Raw genomic sequence first — 21339 nt, forward strand, 5'->3', positions numbered from 1 at the left:
TGATAAAAACTCCAAGAAAGAGATAATAGTTTTACCAAACGTATTTAAAAGCTTGGAGCCCCCTTTCCTCATGCATAGGAACACTTAAGATAGCAAACAAAACATTTTCTGAAAAATTAAGAAAAATACTAAGAAATGCTACCTCACACCACAGGTCAATGAAGCTTAATTTGGCTTTCACATGATCTGAAAAAGAACTCTAAGTAATTCCTTCAGATGCAAAAATCAGTTTGGAGCATAAACTAAAAATCTGTTCTCTCAAAAGAGTATAACAATGTCTACGAGTTGTTTCCCTGACAGTTCCTATAAAAGCTGCAAGGCATCAGGGCGTGCGCAGACGAAAGCAAAATAAAACCCACAAACATTACTTCAAACAGCAAATAATTTCTATTCATTGTTTTTTGAAATCACAACATAAAGTTCACCAATAGAGCAGACTATTATTCTATCATCTAGTCACTAAGGCAGCTATGAACAATTTTATCTTTTGAATGGTTTTGTGAAAGACAGAAACAGAATGCAAGTGAGTGTTTAATATTTTTTCTCCACTTTTACAATACAATTTATGTAAAAAGTAAAGTTGCAGAAAATAACAGTGCTTCTGAAAGCACACATATGTAATATACCTGCTACTCTGGATGTTGCTAAAATGAAGTTATACAAGGGCAAGTGGCAAATGCTGTTCTGTGTGATTAATTAAGAGGATGCACGTGTTCAGTTGCATTGGTAACCTGCAAGATGTTTGTAGATTTTAAAAGCAGTGGTTAACATAAGCCTAATACAAAAGACATCTAAATTTTGGACAAATGATGACTCCCAGGGTAAGACTGTAGTAAAGATCAATTCTGGGTCCTACTGGAGAAAAGTAGCCTCGAATCATTAGCCAAGTCTGGATGACAAATCCAGAGCATGTTCTCATATGGGGCTGTTATTTTTGGTAAGTAAGCCCTACAGAGCTCCATCAGCTTGTGCTACTGCAAAAATCGAACACTTTTTAGGATATGCTGTGATGTTCATTTTTCAAACAAATTGTAAATCAAAACCTATCGCTGATGTAATGTATTTCACAGGTTCTTGTAACTAAATTAAAAGCTTTGATGGGAACGCATTTGTCCTTTTTCTCCATTTTAATGTTAAAGAGAAATACATAATACACAGCAATGGGTAAAACAGCTTCAAACAGCATATATTATTCCTAATGCTCCTATTCAGAACGCTGTCATCAGAAAAATACTATTACCCATCTTGCATGTTTATACCGCATTAATAAATGTAATTATATGGAATTCAATTGTGGCAATAAAGTTACGTGTGTCACAAGATTGCACCGAGCGCAGAGACCACAAACAAACTGCCTGATGGACTCTCTGGCCATTATCGAAACACCAATATCAATGCCACTTCTGATAGCAGAATTAAAGCAGCAGCTTCATATCTCATCTGACAACCACCCTTTCTAGGTTCCTCATTAAAAGGTGGAAAATACTGCTAATCTGTGAAGTAAATTTATTCCTTACAACCAAATGCTCCATTTAACCCATTGTCAGCTGTGAGACAGTACTAAATTCTGTTGGCTTTACTAATTTTCATTCCAGCAGAGCTATTTTGAGACCAGGCTGTATTTAGAATCATAGAATCATTTGGATTGGAAGGGACTTTAAAGATCATCCAGTTCCAACCCCCCTGCCATGGACAGGGACACACCCGACTAGATCAGGCTTCCCAAGGCTCCATCCAACGTGGCCTTGAACACCTCCAGGGACAGGGCAGCCACAATTCCCCTGGGCAACCTGTGCCAGTGCCTCACCACTCTCACAGTGAAGAAATTCTTCCTTATATCAAGCCTAAATCTGCCCCCCTCCAGTTTATACCCATTACTCCTAGTCCTATCAGTACAAGTCTTTGTGAATAGTCCCTCCCGAGCTTTCTTGTAGCCCCCTTCAGGAACCAGAAGGTCACTATAAGGTCTCCTTGGAGCCTTCTCTCCTCCAGGCTGAACAACCCCCACTCTCTCAGCCTGTCCTCATACAGGAGGTTCTCCAGCCCTCTGATCATCTTTGTAGCCCTCCTCTGGACCCATTCCAACAGCTCCATGTCCTTCTTATGGTGAGGATTCCTGTAAAAGACTCTACAAAGCGACTGGTTGTTTGATTCTCCTTAAAATTTAGTAGAGTTCATATTTCTGCACTAACTTTTTACCTCTATTTAAAAAAAAACATGCCTTTCATCGTGCTGCTTATCTTCCTCCACCCCTCTCCTGCAACACTGTTCTAGGAGCCCTGCGAGGAGACTTCAGCCCTGCCTCCAAGATGAGGATGTGCCATCTTTGTCAAAACCCTCTGCTGTTCCCACTGTTTATGGCCACATCTAAGCCCTTTCCTCATAGGTGACAATTCCAGTTATTACATCTGAGTTAATGTAATTGTAGGGCTCTTCTTTTATGAAGCCTCTGTTTCTAACACTTTTTAAAGTGTTTTAAAGCTTTTGCCTTGTGTGTTGCGTACCCTGCCTTCACGACTGCCTACCAACACGTCCGTCAAGCCTTCAGAAAGTCAAATATCACACTTTACCACAAAAGTAGTTCCCATTACAGAAAGTGGAATATTTTGATTTAAACTAACATAGAGTTAAGTTCATCCAAGTAATCGTATTTTTGAAAGTTAGACAGAATGTCCCTCTGATAGCATGGGTTTTTTTTAAGGCAGTTTTTTTTCAAGTAGTGGTTTCCCAGACACTGTTACATCTTGTGTTAAGTATGATCTGTTACTAACACTTAAGTTTTAAAGTGCTTTGCCATGTGCATCGTATACTCTGCCCTCATGAGTGGCTACCAGTGTGTACAATGAGCTGGACTGACACAATTAATTGAGTTGGGAACATGACAAACAAAAGGATATTGATGCAGATAAATCCCTAAATTCCTAGAATTTGGAAATTTAGTTTATTTTTTGTCAAAATTTCTTCACCGAAAGGGTTCTTGGGCAGTGGCAGAGGCTTCCCAAGGAGGTGGTTGAGTCCCCTTCCCTGGAGGTGTTTAAGGCACAGATGGACGAGGCGCTGAGGGGCATGGTTTAGTGATTGATAGGAATGGTTGGACTCGATGATCTGGTGGGTCTTTTCCAACCTGGGCATTCTATGATTCTATGATTCTATGAAAATAGTAAGGAAAGCCCCCGTCCTGTGGCAAACCACAGAGGCTGTGATGAGCACCATAAAATGGTGGCACCAGAGAAGGGGAGTGGGAGGACAGAGGTGGTGGGTATCCAGGTGGCCCCTCTGCATTTTGTGGGGCTGTGAACGCTTGGAAAATGACCAGGACATGCTGGCTTTGCCAGAAGGGGAAAGGTGAAGAGAACCATGACAGGGGCTGCCTGTCATGGCACCTGTCATGGTGGTGGCATGGCCACCACCCCGCTCCCTCAGCTTCGTCTAACAGGGGCAGAGCCGCCTGCCTACCCCAAGGACTGCCCTGAACAAAGGGCTAGCTTCAGCCAAACATCGCCTGGTTGTTCTCCCTCCCTGACGCGCGCGCTGCCCTAAGGCAGGGAAATGGCGGGGGGAAAATGGCGGCGGGGGGGGAAATGGAGGGGAAAAAAATGGCGGGAAAATAGTCAGGCAGCCCCACACCCCTGAGCACCGAGCAGGGAAAGGGGCGCGGAGCCAAGCTGGAACCACAGCAGCTCAGCCCCAGCAAACAGCACAGTGACGCTGGGAAACCTGGACCAGCTTCGTTTGATACAAGAAGGAGCTCCCGTGACAAAAAGGGGAATGGAACAGGCTGCCCGGGAAGGGGGTTGAGTCCCCTTCCCTGGAGGTGTTTAAGGGACGGGTGGACGAGGCGCTGAGGGACATGGTTTAGTGTTTGATAGGAATGGTTGGACTCGATGGTCCGGTGGGTCTCTTCCAACCTGGTGATTCTATGATTCTATATTTTTCATGTAAGCTAAAGTAAAGCTTCACCTAAGAAACTGTATTTTCTGAAAGTTAGATGGAATGTCCCTCTGATAGCATCTTTTCTTTCAAACAGTGTTTTTCCAAGCACTGATAATGTCTTGCACGAAGCACAATCTGTGCTGAACAGATGCGTCTTCTATAATCACCTCTGTTTGCAGCCTTTCCCCATCTCAAATGCAAAGTCACCAGAGCTGGAGCCAAAGCTCCAAATCAGCAAGAGATTTGACTGTTGTAAAGCTCATAATAACATTAAAATTAGTCTTTCGGAAGCAATAGTGATACAAGAAGTAGCTGCTATGACCAAAAAAAAAAAAAAGTGGAATATTTTGATTTAAGCTAAAGTAAAGTTTCATTAGGTGATTGTATTTTTTGAAAGTTAGACAGAATGCCCCTCTGATAGCATGTTTTCTTTCTCTGATAGCATGTTCTCTTTTAGGCAGTGTTTTTTCCAGACACTGTTCACTCTTTGGAGGTGATAACGTCTTGCGTGAAGCGTGATCTGTGCTGAGCAGATGTGTCTTCTCCTATAATCACCTCTGTTTGCAGCCTTTCCCCATCCCAAAACAAGGTCAGGCAGCACTGGAACCAAAGCTCCAAATCAGTAAGAGATTTGACTGTTGTGAAGTTCACATTAACATTAAAATGAGTCCTTGGGAAGTAACAGAACATGCATAAGATTACTGGGAAAATTTATCTATATGCATATAAGTGGGAAATACATACTGTAACAGCTCTTGCCTCACTGCATACGGCTGGTGGAGAGTGTTCCCTTACATTGCCCAGCCCTGATTAGAGTGTGCTTGCATTTTGAAGCTCCAAATTAAGTCTTAGAGAGTTTACTTGCCAGCATTTTTGGTACCAAGTGGGAAATCCATTCTGTTCCCAGTTCTTGTCTCGCTGCACATGGCTGATGGAGATCACTCCCTCGTGTTGCCCAGGCCCGATGAAGGATGCTTGCTCTCTAAAACTCCAAAACGAGTTTATTTGTCAGCATTTTCCACCTCACACCTGCGGGGAGAAGGGGCTGGAGCCATTCTGCGCGCAGGTCGATGTGCAGCCCTTCCATCCCTCGGGGGACACACTAGAGGGGTGCCTGTCTCCCCAGAAAACACCCGTTTGCCGTAACAGTGAGAGCTGGGGGGCAGGGGGGAACAAAACCACATTTCCCAGCGCTCTCGCTCCAGCCATGGGTGAAAAGCGATGAGGATGCTCCATCTACCGGGGAGAGCGCGCAGGCGGGAGGGAGCGGGGAGAGGTGGCAGCGCCCGTGCTGGCCCAGCCGGGGGTGGGCATGGATGTTACCACTGCCTAAAGCCTCCCTCCTTCCATCTATCAGGTCTAAAGGTGCGGGGCAGCCCCACACATACTTTAAAACCGCGTTGAAGTCTCCCACTTGGCACCCGGGAGCGGTGCTTTGCATTGAAGATGCGTGGGAACGTCACCAGCCCCAGCAGCTCCGATGCGCCCCGCAGCCTCCCCTCGGCACAAGTTGGGTGCATTTATTTATTTATCGATACGCGGGCAGCATTACAAGGCAAAAAAATGCACAGTTCCGACACGGAAAAAAAAAAAAAAACTATAACATTAGTACATGACACTTCTTTCCAAACTGTGGTAGCCTCGGGGTTGGTTTTTTCCTCCCTATTGAGATTGCTGAGGCTGAGGGTGGATATAAGACCATAAATAAGCAAAGGAAAATAAATGAGACGAGGGGGGCACAGCGTGCAGGGGTGGGGGGAAGGGATATCGGCATGGCTGGTGAAAGAAGAAAGGACAGGGAAAATAGAAACAGGACGGAAGAGATTAACAGAAAACAGTTTCTGCCACCCGAGGCACTGGTCAGACGCGATGCTGCTTTCAGGAGAGTCAATTCAACCCACGAGAAATGCAGCTTCAAAGAGAAATAGCTGACCCACCTGGCTTCAGGTCAGAGATGAAGGAAAGGAAAGAAAAAGAGAGATAAGTGGAAAACGGAGTGTTCTTTTGGAAGCCACATGTCTGCGGCCTGTGCTCAGTGCACCCCTCTGGCAGCGAGGCTCTGTCCTTCCCTGCAGCATCTCCGTGCTGCTCCCATCACCCACCTTCTCTCCCTGCCTGTCCCGGAGGGCAAAAGCCGCTTCCCTGCCCGGCTTTCTCGGGGATGCTTTAGTCCCTAAATACCCTGCAACATTCCGCAATTGCTGGTTTGCAACCCCTTTTCCTATATCATTAAATAAAGCCCGAGGAGGAACCACTTCAAAGCTTTGTCCTGCCTGAAGCAACTCTCCTAAAGACCCCACGAACTTCCAGAAACAGGAATTTAATAGCGGAGTAGCAGGTAACTCCAGTGATGCTCATTAACACCTCCCGGTGTTTTAAGCAGCGATGCCAAGGGAGGCTGAGGTTCCCACAAACCCGGGGACCCGAGCTCACCCGGAAGGTTGTCAGTCGTTTCAACAGGCTTTGGATAAAGCCAGCAAAGACTTCCCGGCTAATTCCCTCCCAGGACTGGCAAGAGCTCCTCACTGGGGCTTTTCAGGGCCCCGGAGCTACTGCAGCCCGTCTATTTATCACAGGGACTCCCGACCCGAGGTTATCGCGGTGCAGGCACCACAAAACGGTTCCTGCAGCTGCAGAAAAGAGGACTTTGTGTCCCGCTGGTTCCGCCTTGTTTGTTTTGCCTTGCATCCCTTAAAAAAAAAAAAAAATAAATAAGAACCCCAAAGCTATAAACGACTCCTTTCACTCCCGGCCGGAGAGCAGGAAGGACTCTTCCATAGGATCACCCCTAATCAATGATGAATGGGTTGCGTTACTCTGAGAAAAGATGTGGTCAGTTCAGGGCTCAGAAAGGGCACCCAAACCCTCTTCCCTCGGCTGTCAGACCCCTCGACCCGTGACCCCCTTAGCGGGGATCCCCGACTCCGCCTCTCCGCTTTCTCCATGCCTCTTTCATCCAGTTTTGGAGCTTCCCTCGCTGCCTCCTCTAGCCGATGGAGAGGGTACAGAAACCCAGAACCTTCTCTGCAGAGGGGACGGGACACCCTGTGCCCCCCAGGCTGCACTAATGAACTGCGTTGGGAAGATCTCTAGGGTCACCCCTGCCAAATTCCCCAGAAGAAAACAGGGAAGAGGGTCCCTGCAGTGTTTGGGAGACACGGGAGAGAGCACTAACAAATGCAGAGAGACAGGGACAGGATAAACTTGTCCTGGTCAAGTCCCTTTCTTCTCAACCAGAATAACCAGCACAGAAAGACGATGAGCAGGTGGAGAGACCGAACTACTGATTCTTGAAACTCGGCAAGGTTCAGGGACTTGTTACCGCCCGAAAACAAAAACACAAACAAACCCCAAAACCAACCAACAACCAAAAAAAGTCGTATGGCAGTTTGTCGGGGTACGGGATGGACGATTCCCGTCCTCACGCAGCTGCTCTTGGAGAAATTTGCTCCTTGGAGCTGCACAGTGAATGCCGAACCCAGGCAGATGCCACCACCGCCGTTGGCCATATCCCTCTTTCCAAGCCCGGGATATTCCCAGGGACCTGGACCAGGAGCTTGGACTGGCCTGGATGTGATGCTGCTGACACCCACTAGGCACCTAACGCTGAGGAGGAGCTCCCTCGCCAAAAAACAGGGACCTTCACTCCCGAGCAGCCTCCATCCGCAGCGGGCAACCCCCAGTAAGGGCTGGAGCCCAGCTCAGTGCCAGCGTCCAGGCCAGTCGTGACACGGTACTTGTGCCGGACTCAGTCCCAGAAGCATTTAGACACTAAGCTATCTCACGATATCTCATCCTGTTTCTTCACCCTTCCCCCAAACACACGAATTGTCCCCATTCCTGCTTTCTGTTAAGTTGGTTTCGTGGCAGCCCTAGTCCCCAACCTGGGGAGATATGTAATAGCTGAAGGATTGGGGTTTTTTTCATTTCCATAGGCATGAAATAGCTTTCCATACGCCTGCCACTTTCAGATCCCCCCCTCCCAAGGGAAAGGAGTCGCCAGAATTCCTTCTTTTCCCAAAGGACCGCTTCCCGGGAAAGGTGGGGGGTAGGGGGGAAAGAAGGCAAAAAAACGTTAAAACAGACAAACAAAAAAAAAAAAAAAGTAAAAAGAAAACAAGGACTTCTTGGCTGACAAAACCGCCTGTATTGTCAAAACCTTCCAGATCAATTTGAAAATTTTGGGGGGTTTGTTTGATTGCTTTTTGTTGCATTTTTTCAGTGCAAAACCTGATGGAAACAGTGGGGTTTAAGATACATGTAGATTTTTATGTGAACATACTTTGGTTAAAAAGGAGATTTGGTGCTCCGTGTATTTATTTTCAGGTAAAAGCAGCAGCCAAACAAATCCCAATAGATCGGACGCTTTTGAATCAGGCCCATAACTGCACCCTAAAGATAATTAAAGATAAATCTTGGGTGTTGGATACTTTCTGCCTGCAGCCCTGACCTTGATCAGGGCCCTGTACAAACGTGATCTTTCCTTACGAGTCTCAAAATAATTGATTTTTTTGTTGTTGTTTTCAATGACTCTTTATTATAACATCAAATATATCAGCCGGGGTCTAACACCTCGTATTACACCTACATATTATAATAGGTAGAAGGACAAATATTTAATAAATAGCTTTGAGATTGGAAAATGGGAGAACATCTCTGTCGGTCTGATTGCGTTTGAGGGACTCTAGTGCTTTTGACGGTTCTCCGTGATTTAAGTGGGGATCCAGCCTGCACGCTCTCCCTGACACTAAACAGACTACAGCTGTGAGCATAACTCTTTTTAGGAAGAAATGGAGTGATCGATAGGTGCTATTTCAACAGTTATGGCACTCTTAAAACGAAAAAAAAGACAAACTCGCGAAACACATCGGAACACGGGTCCTACCAAGCATCTCCCACCACATCATGCGGAGCCTGATCCCTCCCTCCTCCAAAGCTCCCGGGTGGCTCGGTGGGAAACACTCCCGAAAGCCCTAGACCCGGTCCCCGGAGGGGCTGACATTTTCAATAACCTTTTCTTATGAGCGACAGCGGGTTCTCTCCTCCGCCTGAGCATCCCTCCTCCTCCTGAGGCGCGGGGCGAGCTGCGGGAGCCGGGGTGAGGGCAGGGAGCCCCGGTGCCAGCTCCAGCGTCGCCGAACCCGGAGCAATCCCGGTACCAAGCCGGGCCGGTACCGATTCAAGCCCAAAACATGCCGGTTGATCTCCTAGGTGCCCTCCCGAGGGACTTATTGCACTCCACCTCCCTCAGCCAGCGCTGCAGACCCTGTTAGCATCACTTCACGAGCTCCTGCATCCCCGGCAATCCTGCTGATACCTTTACAGCGGGGCTTGTCATTCCCAGGGTATTTTTGGGTTTGCTTTTGTTTTGTGCAATACTTAAGGCAAATCAAATGTTTAAAAATACCTATTCGCGCTTTGGAAACTCCGTCTAGATAAACAATCCCCAGGGACTGCGATCCTGGGACCCAGGGTAGCTGATAGATGCTGATGTGAGGATGTACAGACACGCTGCTCAGCATATTTCTTGCTTTAAGGCCCTGGGGGAGGATGACAGAGCCCATCGCGTCCACGCAGGCCGGTGTGGATTGCTAGCGGGATTGCTGATTAATCTCTTTTAATGTGCTGTTTTATTCCTTGTTCCCCAGCGGGTTCAGTTCTGCAGGGTGAACTCCTCACGCTACCTGTAACAAGAGGCAAAGCCGTGACCCAAATTAAGGTAATCGCCATTGCCAGCTGTTAGTGTCACGAGTGGAGTCCATATTATACGGGAAAAAATGGAAAAGGGGGAGGAAAGCGGAATCGAAGCGGACTCGCCCGAGCGCACAGCCAGGCTCTAATGAGACCCGGGGATGCGCTGGGAACCTGGGCATCCCAAGACCTCCAGTTTTCTCGGGATCACTTCCCCGAGGAGCCTCTCCTGGCCGCGGCACCGGGTCCCCTTTCCAGAGCCCTGGACACGGATAAAACGCCCGAGGGAATGGGAGAGGGACTGCAGGGTCCCCCTGGGGCTCCTTGCTCTGTCTCCGAGCTAGCGGCACAGAGCAAGGAGCCCCTGCGTCCTTCTCCAACCAGGCACAAGCCGATTCCCCCAGCCTGTGCCGCTTCCCAAATACAAAGCCGGGCTGATTTCCCCCCTCGGGTCACCCTTTAAATGGTTAAACAGCGAGTTCCCGGGTCCATTTCGGCGTTGCCTTTTCTTTCTCCTCCTCTCCCATCCCAGCAGAGCTGACAGCATCTCCCCATCGGGGCCGGTTTCTGGGGAACAAAGACTGGGGAGCTGGGGGACAGGGCGCTCGCCCCTGCGAGCTGCTCTCGCTGCCTTAATGAGGATTCATTTCTTTAGCCCACAGTCCTGGCTTTCATTGTGGAGCCTGTCTCGCTCTGCTCACAATCATTAGGCTGCAGCCCCAGTGACTCCCTCGCCAGATCATGTGCATGCTTTAAAAAAAAAAGAAAAAAAAAGAAAAAGAAAGACCTTCAGGAATATTAGTAATCCTCCTCATCATCATTTGGCCAGTCTAAATTAGCTGCCCCTTCGCCCATGCTTCCCAGCGTTTCACCGCTCTCAGAGCAGAGGGTTTTTCCATCAGCCCCGTCTTGGGATGCTGTCGGGGCTGCTACCGAGGTCGCCACCTTCTCCCCCGCAGCTCTGGGATTTTCTTATCCCCGTCCGAAGTGTTGAGCTGCCCGGATTGCTGTTTTTCCCTGGCGAAAAGGATAGATGGGGCGTAAAGGCACTCTCCCTTATCAATATTATATCATATAAATGATATTTCCTATTTCCCTCTTCTCTCTCCCTTCTTTTTTATTTTTTGGGGGGGGCATCTGCCCCTTTTATTCCTCTAAAATGGGGCGAATCCAACCCGGGTCTATAAAGTGAAGCCGAAGAGTCTCCCCTTTTATTTTTTTTTTAAGTTTCTGTTCAGTGCCTCCGAACTCGCGAGTTTTGCGTGTGCTTTTATGTCTCCCCAGCTCTGTCGGGTTTTATGAAAATGAGCAGTATTGAAAGCTTTTCCATCCTGCTAGCTGTGAGCCTCACATAAATGATGTAAATGGCTCGAAGGGTTTTTTTCAAGTGAACTGTGTAGATCTGTGAAAATAATATCAGAGTTTTCCGTCAGAATGAGCTTAGCACTGTACTGAGGCGTAGCATAATCTGACCCGACACCTCCGACCATCTGCGCTATCTATCTGCCTTCTGATTTACCAAATCTTCACAAGCAAAAGACAAATTGTACTTGATACTAAAGAAAAGACGGCGAGCCCCAGCCCGGCTCCATTTCTGCAGAGAAATGATTGGAGAAAATGTAAATCTGTTTAATTTCAGTCTACGAGCAGCTAGCAAAGGAGCTTTCTTAAGGAAGGAAGAAAGGAAAACAAAAAAAAAACCCAATAAGACAAAAAAAAACAAGAAAAAAAAGAAGAAAAGAGAAGGGGGAAAGAGACAATAACAAGATATCAAATTAAGGAGGAATTTCTTTGACAAGCGTTCTAGAAAAAAAGAAAAAACGCATTACAAAGAGCAGAGGAGAGAACATATTGAGCTTAATACAAAATATATGCTGCCTTTCCGACCATGGTCACTAATGTTCCCGGGAAGAAATTGCCACTGAGCAGCTACGTGTGTAATAAAGTGTGGCTTCTTGATTTACCACCCTACCTCTCTCTCCAGAAAACAAATTGTACACTCACGGCTCAGAAAGTGAGTTCCCCCCTGCCCCGAGAGGCTGGAGGTTTGTCCCTCTCCTCCGATGGGGCGTGCGGGAGCAGAAAAACCCGCGGGGAACGATTCCTACTGGGTGATCAATATTTCAAAAGAGTCCTGAAATCTGTTTTAAGTCGCTGTCCTGACCTACAAATGACTTCTCACTCCCCGCGACTATTCTCGGCGTCTATTCAGGGCCATTCAGCCGAAAACAATACGGTTTTAAATGTTAAAAAATATAATAATTTATGAAGCTTTAGTTGAACGGAGAAGGAAGCTGGGCTCTTTGCGGATAATTCCTGGTCTTAACAGAGGTGGGAAGTCACCTATAGACGGAAAGGGGAGAGTTTTTCCCTAAATCTAGTCCCTAAATCCCCGCTGCATCCATTGTCACTCCCAGCACCGCTGCCACTGTTCTGCAGCCTTTTTTCACCTGATTCCTCATCCCTGCCTGATCCCCCTCTCCGTGCGCCCACCTCCGTGCATCCAGCACAGGGCTGGACCCCCAGGCTTTACCGGGAAGGGCGTAGGAGGGGAATCCCGGGCATCCCACCCCAAATTCCCCGCGGCGAACGGCAGCGGGTGCGCCCCTTCCCCGCACCCCGGGGTGGCCGCGGGGCAGGGAGCGGGGAGCGGGGCGGGGAGCGGGGCGGGGAACGGGGCTTCTCTCCGTGATTGGCAGCGGCTGACAGTGAGTGGCAGCCCCGCCATGGAAACCCGGGAGCCAATCTGCCGAGCCCGGCAGCAAATCAGCCTCTCCCGCAGCAGCGCGGCGGCGGCGGCGCGGAGCTGCGCTTCTGCCTTGTTTTTTTTTTTTTTTCTTTTTTCCCCGTTTTTTTTTTTAAATTTTTTTTAATTCCCTTTTTCCTCCCCTCCTTCCCTCCCACCTCCTCTCCGCCCGCCCCCCCTCCCCGCTCCATCCTCCTCCGCCTCGCCCCTGCCCGCCGCCCCCAGTCTCCGGAGCCGCCGAGCGCTCCCCATCGCCTCCTTCTCCGCCCTCGCCGGCGCCTCGGAGGCAGCAGCGGGGCTCGGGGCGGCCGCTGCCCGCTTCCCCGCCGCGGGGGTGTGCGGGGGGCATCGCCCGGAGCCCCCCGGAGCCGCCTTCATGTTCCAGCTGCCCATCCTCAATTTCAGCCCGCAGCAGGTGGCCGGGGTATGCGAGACCCTGGAGGAGAGCGGGGACATCGAGAGGCTGGGGCGCTTCCTCTGGTCCCTGCCCGTGGCCCCCGCCGCCTGCGAGGCTCTCAACAAGAACGAATCCGTGCTGAGAGCCCGAGCCATCGTGGCCTTCCACACCGGGAACTACCGGGAGCTCTACCACATCCTGGAGAACCACAAGTTCACCAAGGAGTCGCACGCCAAGCTGCAAGCCCTCTGGCTGGAAGCTCATTACCAGGAGGCGGAGAAGCTGCGGGGGCGACCCCTGGGGCCGGTGGACAAGTACCGGGTGAGGAAGAAGTTCCCGCTGCCCCGCACCATCTGGGACGGCGAGCAGAAGACACATTGCTTCAAGGAGAGGACGAGGCACTTGCTGCGGGAGTGGTACCTGCAGGACCCTTACCCCAACCCCAGCAAAAAGCGGGAACTGGCTCAGGCCACGGGACTTACCCCCACGCAGGTGGGCAACTGGTTCAAAAACCGCAGGCAAAGGGACAGGGCGGCAGCCGCCAAGAACAGGTAAGGAGCTGCCCCCCCCGTCGGGGCGCTCGGAGTCCCCGCAGGGGGCTTCGTCCCCGCCTCCCGGGGACCGCGCTGGGATGCGGGCACAGGCAGGAACGGGGACGTGTCTCCCCGGGAAACGCGGCGAAGGATCAGCGCGAAAACCCTACGGCTTCTTATTTCTTTTTCATAGCCGGGGGGGTCTCCCCCGCTCGGGCTCCTCCTCGGCTGCTCCTCGAGGAGCGGGAGCTGCCGTCACCCCGGCAGGACCTGGAGGCTAAGCGGGAAGAAACCCCCCCTTCCAAGTTTTTCCTGGACGTACAGATGCCTCTTTCACATCTGTCCACCTGGAGCAGAGCCGGCAATACCCTCCGTGCCCCTTGCTCCTTTGTCTTGCCTGAAACCTTCACCGGAGCCATCCAGGAACGTTTCTTGGAGGTGGCATTGGGGTTGGAATTGGATGGGCTTTGAGGTCCCTTCCAACCCAAACCATTTTATGGTTCTATTATTTTTCTTATTTCTCTTCTCCCTCCCCTTTCTTTTTAAATCTTAAAGGACAAAACCCCGGCTCTCCCTGTGCGATTTTGCCCCAACACCAGTGGCAAAAGCAGCCACCCCGGGAAACGGGAAAGGGAGCAGAGTCCCCCCCATTATCTCCTGTCCAGAAGCCCGGGGGGAGGGCTGGATTCCACTTGTCACCCTGTATTCCCGCCGGCCTCACGTCGGGGCAGCGGCTGCTGTCACCCAGAGGGAAGGTGTAAGGCCTGCAGGAGGGGAGCTGCCGCCCAGGAGATGCTGCTGGGAATGACAGTCCCCTCGGATGTGGGCACAGGCTGTGGAGGGGGGACAGCCACTCCCCGGGTCTGCTGGCCCTGGGGTGGGCACCGCTTTCCCAGGCAATCCCTTGCACCCCTCTGCCCTCTGCACCCCAATCCTCCTGCGCCCCTCTACCCTGTTCACACTGATCTCCCCATTCCACCCTACTTTGTGCGCCACAATCTGCATGTACCCCTCTGGCCTGCGCACTCCCATCTTCCCTCTATCCCCTTCTCCTGTGCACCCAATACCCCTGCACCCCTCTACCTTGTCCACCCCAATCTCCCCGCGTCCCTCTACCCTGTGCATCCCAATCCCCATGCACCCCTCTTCTCTGTACACCCCAATCCCATGCATCCCTGTAACTTGTGCACCCCAATCCCCATGCACTCCCTTATCCTGTGCACCTAATCCCCCTGCACTCTTCTACCCTGAGCACCCCAATCTCCCCTGCGCCCCTCTGCCCTGTGCATCTCCATCTCCCTGCACCCCAATCCCCCTGCACTCTGTGCATCCCAATCCTATGCACCCCTCTACCCCGAGCACCCCAAACCCCCTGCACCCCTCTGCCCTGTGCACCCCCTTCTCCCCTTCACTCCCTTACCGTATGTACACAATCCTCCTGCACCCTTTTACATTGTGCACCCCAATCCCCCTGCATCCCTCTGCTCTGTGCACCCCAGTCCTCCTGCACACTTTGCACCCCAGTCCCATGCACTCCTCTATGCTGAGCACCCCAATCCCATGCACCCCTCTATCCTGAGCACCCTAATCTCCCTACACCCTGTGCACCCGAATCTCATGCACCCCTGTACCCTGAGCAATCCAAACCCCCTGCAGCCCTCTATCCCGAGCACCCCAATCCCCCTGTATCCCTCTTCCCTGGGTACCCCAGTCCCCCTGTGCCCTGTGCATCAGAATCCCATGCACTCCTCTATCCCAAATACCCAATCCCATGCCCACCTGTATCCTGAGCACACTAATCTCCCTGCATCCCTCTACCCAAGCACCCTAACCTCCCTGCACCCCGTGCACCCCAATCCCATGCACCTCTCTATCCCGAGCACCTCAAACCCCTTGCACCCCTCTATCTTGAGCACCCCAATCCCCCTGCGCCCTGTGCATCCCAATCCCATGTCCACCTGTATCCTGAGCACCCTAATCTTCCTGCATCCCTCTATCCAAGCACCCTAACCTCCCTGCACCCCGTGCACCCCAATCCCATGCACCTCTCTATCCCGAGCACCTCAAACCCTTCACACTCCTCTATCTTGAGCACCCCAATCCCCCTGCACCCTGTGCATCCCAACCCCCTTGCACTCCTCTATCCCGAGCACCCCAACCTCCCTGCACCTTATGCACCCCAATCCCTTGCACCCCTGTATCCCGAGCACCCCAATCCCATGCATCCCTCTACCCTGAGCACCCCAGTCCCCCTGCCCCCCGCGCACCCGACCCCCCCAGCTCAGACTGGGGCGAAGCGGTGCGGGCTGGAGGCGGGGGTGCCGGGGGGGGGGAAAGGGGGGGTCGGGGGGTGCCGGGGGTCCCGCCGCGGTCCCCGGGCGGTGACGCGGTGTGTGCCGGTTCCTTGCAGGCTCCAGCAGCAGGTCCTCTCGCAGGGCCCGGGGCGGGCGCTGCCGGCGGGGGAGGAGAGCGGCGGGGAAGCTCCGGGCGCAGCCTCCAGCCCCGCCGCCAGCCTCTCCAGCAAAGCGGCCACCTCCGCCATCTCCATCACATCCAGCGACAGCGAATGTGACATCTGACGCCGCCGCGGCGACGAACCGGGGGCCGGCGGGAGCCCCGGCTGCTCGCCCGCACGGCCCGGGGGCTCGCCAAACGCGGGCGCTCGCCAGCCGCACGCCTCCTCCCAGCCCCGCAGCGGACTGCGAGCAAAAACCCTGAGGAAAAAAAGGAAAAAAAAAAAAAACAACCCACCTCTGCTCAGAAGGATTTGCAGAATTGATGCCTAAAAAAAAAAGAAAATTAAAAAAAAAAGGAAAAAATACTAAAGAAAAGCCACAAACCGTTTAAAAAGCAAACAAACAAAAAAATTAATAAATACCCACCCCAAATGCCAAGTTGCAAAATGTCTGAGCGCCTGCCCGCGGGGATGTTTCTTGTGGAAAAGACGCTGTTCTTTTTGTTGGGTTTTGCTTTACTTTAAAAGTTTTTTTTATATATATATATATAATGTTTATTTACTTATTTAAGGGATTGCTATGGTAGATTTTTTCTATTATTATTATTATTAATTATTATTATTTTTTGGCTTGTTCTCTATGTGCACAGGTGACTTGTAGAGCATGTGCAGGACGAAACTGTATGAAGCAGCCTAAAACCGTAATAAAATATTTGGTGAACAACCCTCGCGTCTGCTTTGAGGTGACAGTGTCGGTGCCGAGCCCCGCCGGCCACGGGTATTTCAGCATCAACTCTGCAAGAACCGAAATAGCCGGGTCCCTGGGACTGGGGGTGATGGATTTGGGAGGCAGGGAAGAAAGGGGAGCAGGGATAAAAAAAAAAAACGGGGAGCGGGGATGGAGCTGGCGGAGGATGGGGATGCCCGGGGAAGGAGTGAAGGAATCGCCGAGGCTTCTCTTCTTCCTAGGGTTAAGGCTTTTGGGATTCTCAGAGCAGAATTTTTGGACAGGGACAAGAAAAAAAATTTAAAAAAAAAATTAAAAAAAAAAAAGGAAAAAAAAAAAGCAAAAAACAAACCCAAAACGGGGAAGCTTAGCTTCCTCCCTCGCCTGGGAAATGTAAAAAGAAGGGGATTTAACAGCCCTCCGTGCCCGAGAAGGGCTTGAATCGGGGGTGAAACCCCCCTAAATCCCAGTCCCTGCGCTGTGCCAGGATCTGTCCCCACCATCCGCCTCTCTCGCTTTGTTTTTGCGGCGTCTTTTCTGGAGGAAACCAAACGCCAGGTCCAAGGAGCGCGCTAAGCTTTCTCCCCCAGCAGAAGGATTTTATATTATACAATTTGACATTGATCTTTAAATCGCCTGAGCTGTGCTTTTTTTGTCTGCTCGCTCTCATCGCGTTTACTCCCCTGTCCTCGGAGATGCCTCCCCCGGTAAGCTGATTGCTCGGCTCGTTTTATTTAGCAGGAGAAGACTCGGATGGGAGAAGCCGGGCAGAGCCAGTGCGAGAAATTCCTCGGCTCCAGCTCCCCTGCAAAACCTGGGGAGGCACAGGGGCCGTTTCAGCTCCCCGATAGATTAATTCAGTCCTGCTGAAGCAATACGCAATTCCTTTTATCGGGAAGAAGCATCTCGGCGGCGGCTTTTCCCTCTCCGCCTAAATTCGAATTTAAAGCCTAGAAGGTGTTTGCACCCGCGTTGTCTAAATCTGCGTTTTCCCCCACCAAGCGATGGTCCTTGCAGACCGCGGGGCAGGTATTTATTAGCTGGTTTTTAAGCCCATTTACCAGCAACCCTGTGTGATTCGAGGTGCCGGGAGGGAGTAAATAAACTGCATTTGGCGAGTGGGGGAGCAGAGGGAGGCAGCGCAGGGTTTTCCAGCTCCCTTTGGGGGGGACCAGAGCCCACCCTGCACCCCAAGGCTGCTCCGGGTTTGTTGCTTTTTGTGCAAGAGAAGCTTTGCAGCTCAAACCTCCAATGAGGTGGAGGTTTTGCCTCCGTTTGGGGTCGATGGGCAGCGCTACCCACCTAGGAGCCTCTTCTGGGGGGCTGATAAAAGCGGGTTTCACCCCTAAAACGGAATCGGCTGGAATACGCCGTGATATTCCTTTCCTTTCCCGGGAATCGGTGAAGCGGATTGGAATTTCTCCAGCGGCTTCTGCGGCGGAGCAGCGAGCATTTACTGTGGGGAATTAAACCTTTGGGAAAGGCGTGTAGAGGGGTGGGTAGCTCTCCGAACACACACACACACCCGCGCTGTGATAACGTGGGATTCCTTTCTAACTAAATAAAAGCTGGAATTTGGACAATAGGCAGCGGCGAGAGGATCCTTTATATCGACAAAGGATGTATGCGGTTTGAAGGATGCTGGATGCCCGGACTGGGCTGTGGAGGGAGAACCGGGGGAGCTGAGCATCTCCCAGCCCCGCTTCTTCGGCTCCGCAGCGTTTGGCCGTAAGGGTAAGACCCACGGAAGAAAAACGCTTTTTCCCCCCTCCCTTTTTTTCCCTTCTGCCCTTTCCCTCCCCGCATTGAAAGGGAATGCCCTTCCCCTGGCATCTTCAGCATCTTTTTTTTCCTAAAGATCAGCCCAAGCCTCGCCCTCCCGAGCCTTCGGCTGAAATAACAATAATAATAGTATTAGTAATAATAGTAATAACACCACCACCACTAATAATAATAATAATAATAATAATAATAATCGAGGAATGGGGGGGAGCTTGTATTTACATTAAACAAAGCGCTCAGAAAAAGGGTCGCTAAAAAGTCTGCCTTGACCCCTCTCTCTCCGGTTTAACAAAGAAGGAAAATATTGTATCAAAAGTGAAGTGAATGAGGAGGGCGGGGAAGAGAAACAGCTTTTTCCTCTATTCAAGCTGGGGAAGGGGAGGGGGGAGAAATGTTTGAATATTTCCGTTTCTTTTGAGAAGCGGGGCAGCCCCGGGCAGGGCTGAATGGGAAAGTCTTGTAAGCGGGCTGGGAGGCTGTCAAACTGCTCAGAGTAATCACTGCTAATGAAGGGGTCTCCAGCCCTCCCTGGGACAAAGGATGCTTACGAGTGCTCGCTGGGGCTGAATAGCTAATAAGTTTGCAAGGGGGGAAAATGAGTGAGCTGCCCGTCAATTGATTTTGCAAAAAAAAAAAAACCACCAAAAAAAACACCAAAACCAAAAAACCAACAAGAACAAAAAAAAGGAAAGCAAAAGGCTTGCAGGTTGGGGAGAGGCTGGTCTCGGTGCAGCTGGGGACAGAAGGCCCACTTATCTGGGGCGCATTGTCCCAGCCCTCCGTGTCAGAGCAAGGCTGCTGCTGTTCGAGGTGGAAATCGGTGTGGAGGGAGGGCTGGGGGATGCAGGAGCCTTGGAAAAGCTACGCTGGCGTTTCCATGCTGGCAGCGCTGCCCCAGCTGCTGCCTGGCACATGCGGGTGCTCCCCGCATAGCGATCTTCGTGCTCCAGTTTGCACGAGCCTTGCAGAGCGTTCATCCCAGCCCCATCCCACAGCCAGGTCATAGAATCATAGAATCGTAGGACAACCAGGTTGGAAGAGACCCACCGCATCATCGAGTCCAACCATTCCTATCAAACACTAAACCATGCCCCTCAGCACCTCGTCCACCCGTGCCTTAAACACCTCCAGGGAAGGTGACTCAACCACCTCCCTGCAGAAGGGGAAGACTGTTCCCTAATTGTTCTGCCACCGCCTTTTGGCCCTCATCTCGCTACGGCATTTTCTTTGCAGAACAATAAAAGGGTGGGTGTCTAGAAAACTATTGAATATTCCGCTGCCACCAGCACCCCGCTTGGCTGGGAGGCTCCTTCGCAAAGGGCCTGCTTTGGCTTGCTGGCCTGGGAGCTGCCTGTCATCGGGGGTCAGGAAGGGGGCTCAGTTCATCGATAAGTGCCCTTGTGTGATGAGAAACTGGTGCATCTCACAGCTGGGGGAAACCGGAGAGTGAGCTGCGTTTTGGACCTTTCACGCATCCAATTAAAGGCTTGGGAGGATCAGAGTCTATCACAGATCCAGTTACCCCTGGCCAATGCAGGGGTAATACCATGAGAGAGAGCGTAATGCTCCCTAGTTATGTCTGTACCTGCCTCTCAGCCACGCCACGTACTGGCTTTTTTAAAATTCCTGTTATATTCCAGGAAAAGATCTAGATGTGTTTGCTGGAGGGCAGGATGGAGGGGAGGGAAGCCAAAGGGAAAGGGCGCTGTGGGGTGCAGAAGCTGCTAAACTTTGACTTGTCCTGTCTCCTGTCCCCTCCTCAAGGCCACCTTGCAGCCCCAGCACCCAGAGCAGAGCCTGAAGCCTGGGCTGACCTCGATGTGCCTCCCTCGAGGGGGGCCTGGAGGGTGAGAGTGAGCTGGGAATCCAGGGAAGGAACAGTCATCTTAGATCCCTCGAGGGGTACAGCACTTTGCACTCTATCAGCATTTATTCTTGGCACCGTTTTATGGCTGAAGCCCTTGGATTTCTATTCCCCTCTGTTTCAGAACAAGGCGCAAGACCTCCAGCATAAGGCCAGGAATTGGCTTCCCTTCCTTCATCGCTTTCTACATTCAGTCTAAGCCGCCCAAAAATTCCCTAGAGAGACCATTTTAACCCAACAATCTTTTGATCTGCGACACAGATCTCTCTGGCACACATCGTCCCTGTGAGAAACACAGCTTGGAGAAAAGTTTCCAACTTCAAACATTATCAGAGCAGTGTGGGTTCACATATTTGTCCTCTGGCTTTTTTTCGGAGATGGGGGAGAGGCACCGTGGCCCCAGAACCCTACACACTTGGGTAGTTTATTAGTTGTCTCCTTACGCTTAGCAAAGTTGTACCTGGTGACCCTCCATCCTGCTGGGGTCAGCCCCAGGGCATCAGCCCTCACTGCTTCCACTGTTTCTGTCCTAGAAAGAAGATGCCAATCAACCAGTGCTCTCCCCTCACAGCCTCTTCTCGCACTGTATAAAGTAAAACCCAAAGAGTTTTGCCCCACAGCACAGAGATAAACCTGACTCCGTGGCCTTTCCTGCCATGATCGTGCACATGGTGTGGGTGGGATGGGATTTGTGCCCTCCCCATGTCTGGAGGAAAAGTGTCTCCTCTCCAGCAATGCCTGAGGAGGGACTTGTGGAGACCTCCAGGATTCTCTCCCCATCACACCTATCCCAAGCCAAATAGAGATGGAGATGATGTCAGACGAGACTAGGAGGTTGCTATCCACAAAACCTGGATTTGCAGCTTATTAGGCAACCAGGTCAGCCTTTTAGGGGGGTGTCCACACACAGACCAGCCTCACAGGGTAGTCTTTCTCCCCCAACACGCCTTCATTCCTGACTGGAAAACATCCGCAGGGTTTTAGCTCTTTATTGTCACAGCAGAGAGTAGCCACGGAGCAGGGAAGCCGCTTTGCCACGTCTGTGTTATAAAAGGACATATCCTGGCACTGCTGCTCACTGGTGAGGGGCCCTGCTCCATGCTTTTCAGCCCCATCACCCTCTAAATAGGGTGGCTGTGCCCATATGGCCTATGGGAAATGCTCCACAACCCCCGCTAGCTACCGAGCTGCTCTCCAGGGACCATGTGGGA

At 51.2% G+C, this 21339-nt stretch overlaps 2 protein-coding genes across 2 annotated transcripts in view; one reads left to right on the plus strand and one right to left on the minus strand.

Annotated features, from left to right (window-relative positions):
* C5H14orf39 (chromosome 5 C14orf39 homolog) overlaps nt 1-8963 on the minus strand; it is a 39524-nt gene extending 30561 nt beyond the window's left edge. The window contains exon 1 of the mRNA XM_069857102.1: nt 8946-8963. The gene's annotated coding sequence lies outside the window, so the exon portion shown is untranslated. The remainder of the gene's footprint in view (nt 1-8945) is intronic.
* Nucleotides 8964-12537: 3574 nt separating this feature from the next.
* SIX6 (SIX homeobox 6) lies at nt 12538-15899 on the plus strand. Its single transcript, XM_069857103.1, has 2 exons — nt 12538-13318; nt 15711-15899. The coding sequence occupies exons 1-2, from the start codon at nt 12747-12749 to the stop codon at nt 15877-15879; spliced, it is 741 nt and encodes a 246-aa protein (XP_069713204.1). The 5' UTR covers nt 12538-12746; the 3' UTR covers nt 15880-15899.
* The last annotated feature ends 5440 nt before the right edge of the window (nt 15900-21339 follow it).

The sequence above is a fragment of the Phaenicophaeus curvirostris genome, chromosome 5 (assembly GCF_032191515.1).
Source record: "Phaenicophaeus curvirostris isolate KB17595 chromosome 5, BPBGC_Pcur_1.0, whole genome shotgun sequence".
NCBI lineage: Eukaryota > Metazoa > Chordata > Aves > Cuculiformes > Cuculidae > Phaenicophaeus > Phaenicophaeus curvirostris.

Coding starts and splice junctions, on each gene's coding strand:
- SIX6 (XM_069857103.1), top strand. CDS start 12,747: ATGTTCCAGCTGCCCATCCTCAATTTCAGCCCGCAGCAGGTGGCCGGG. Junction 13,319..15,710: donor GCGGCAGCCGCCAAGAACAG/GTAAGGAGCTGC, acceptor GGTTCCTTGCAG/GCTCCAGCAGCAGGTCCTCT.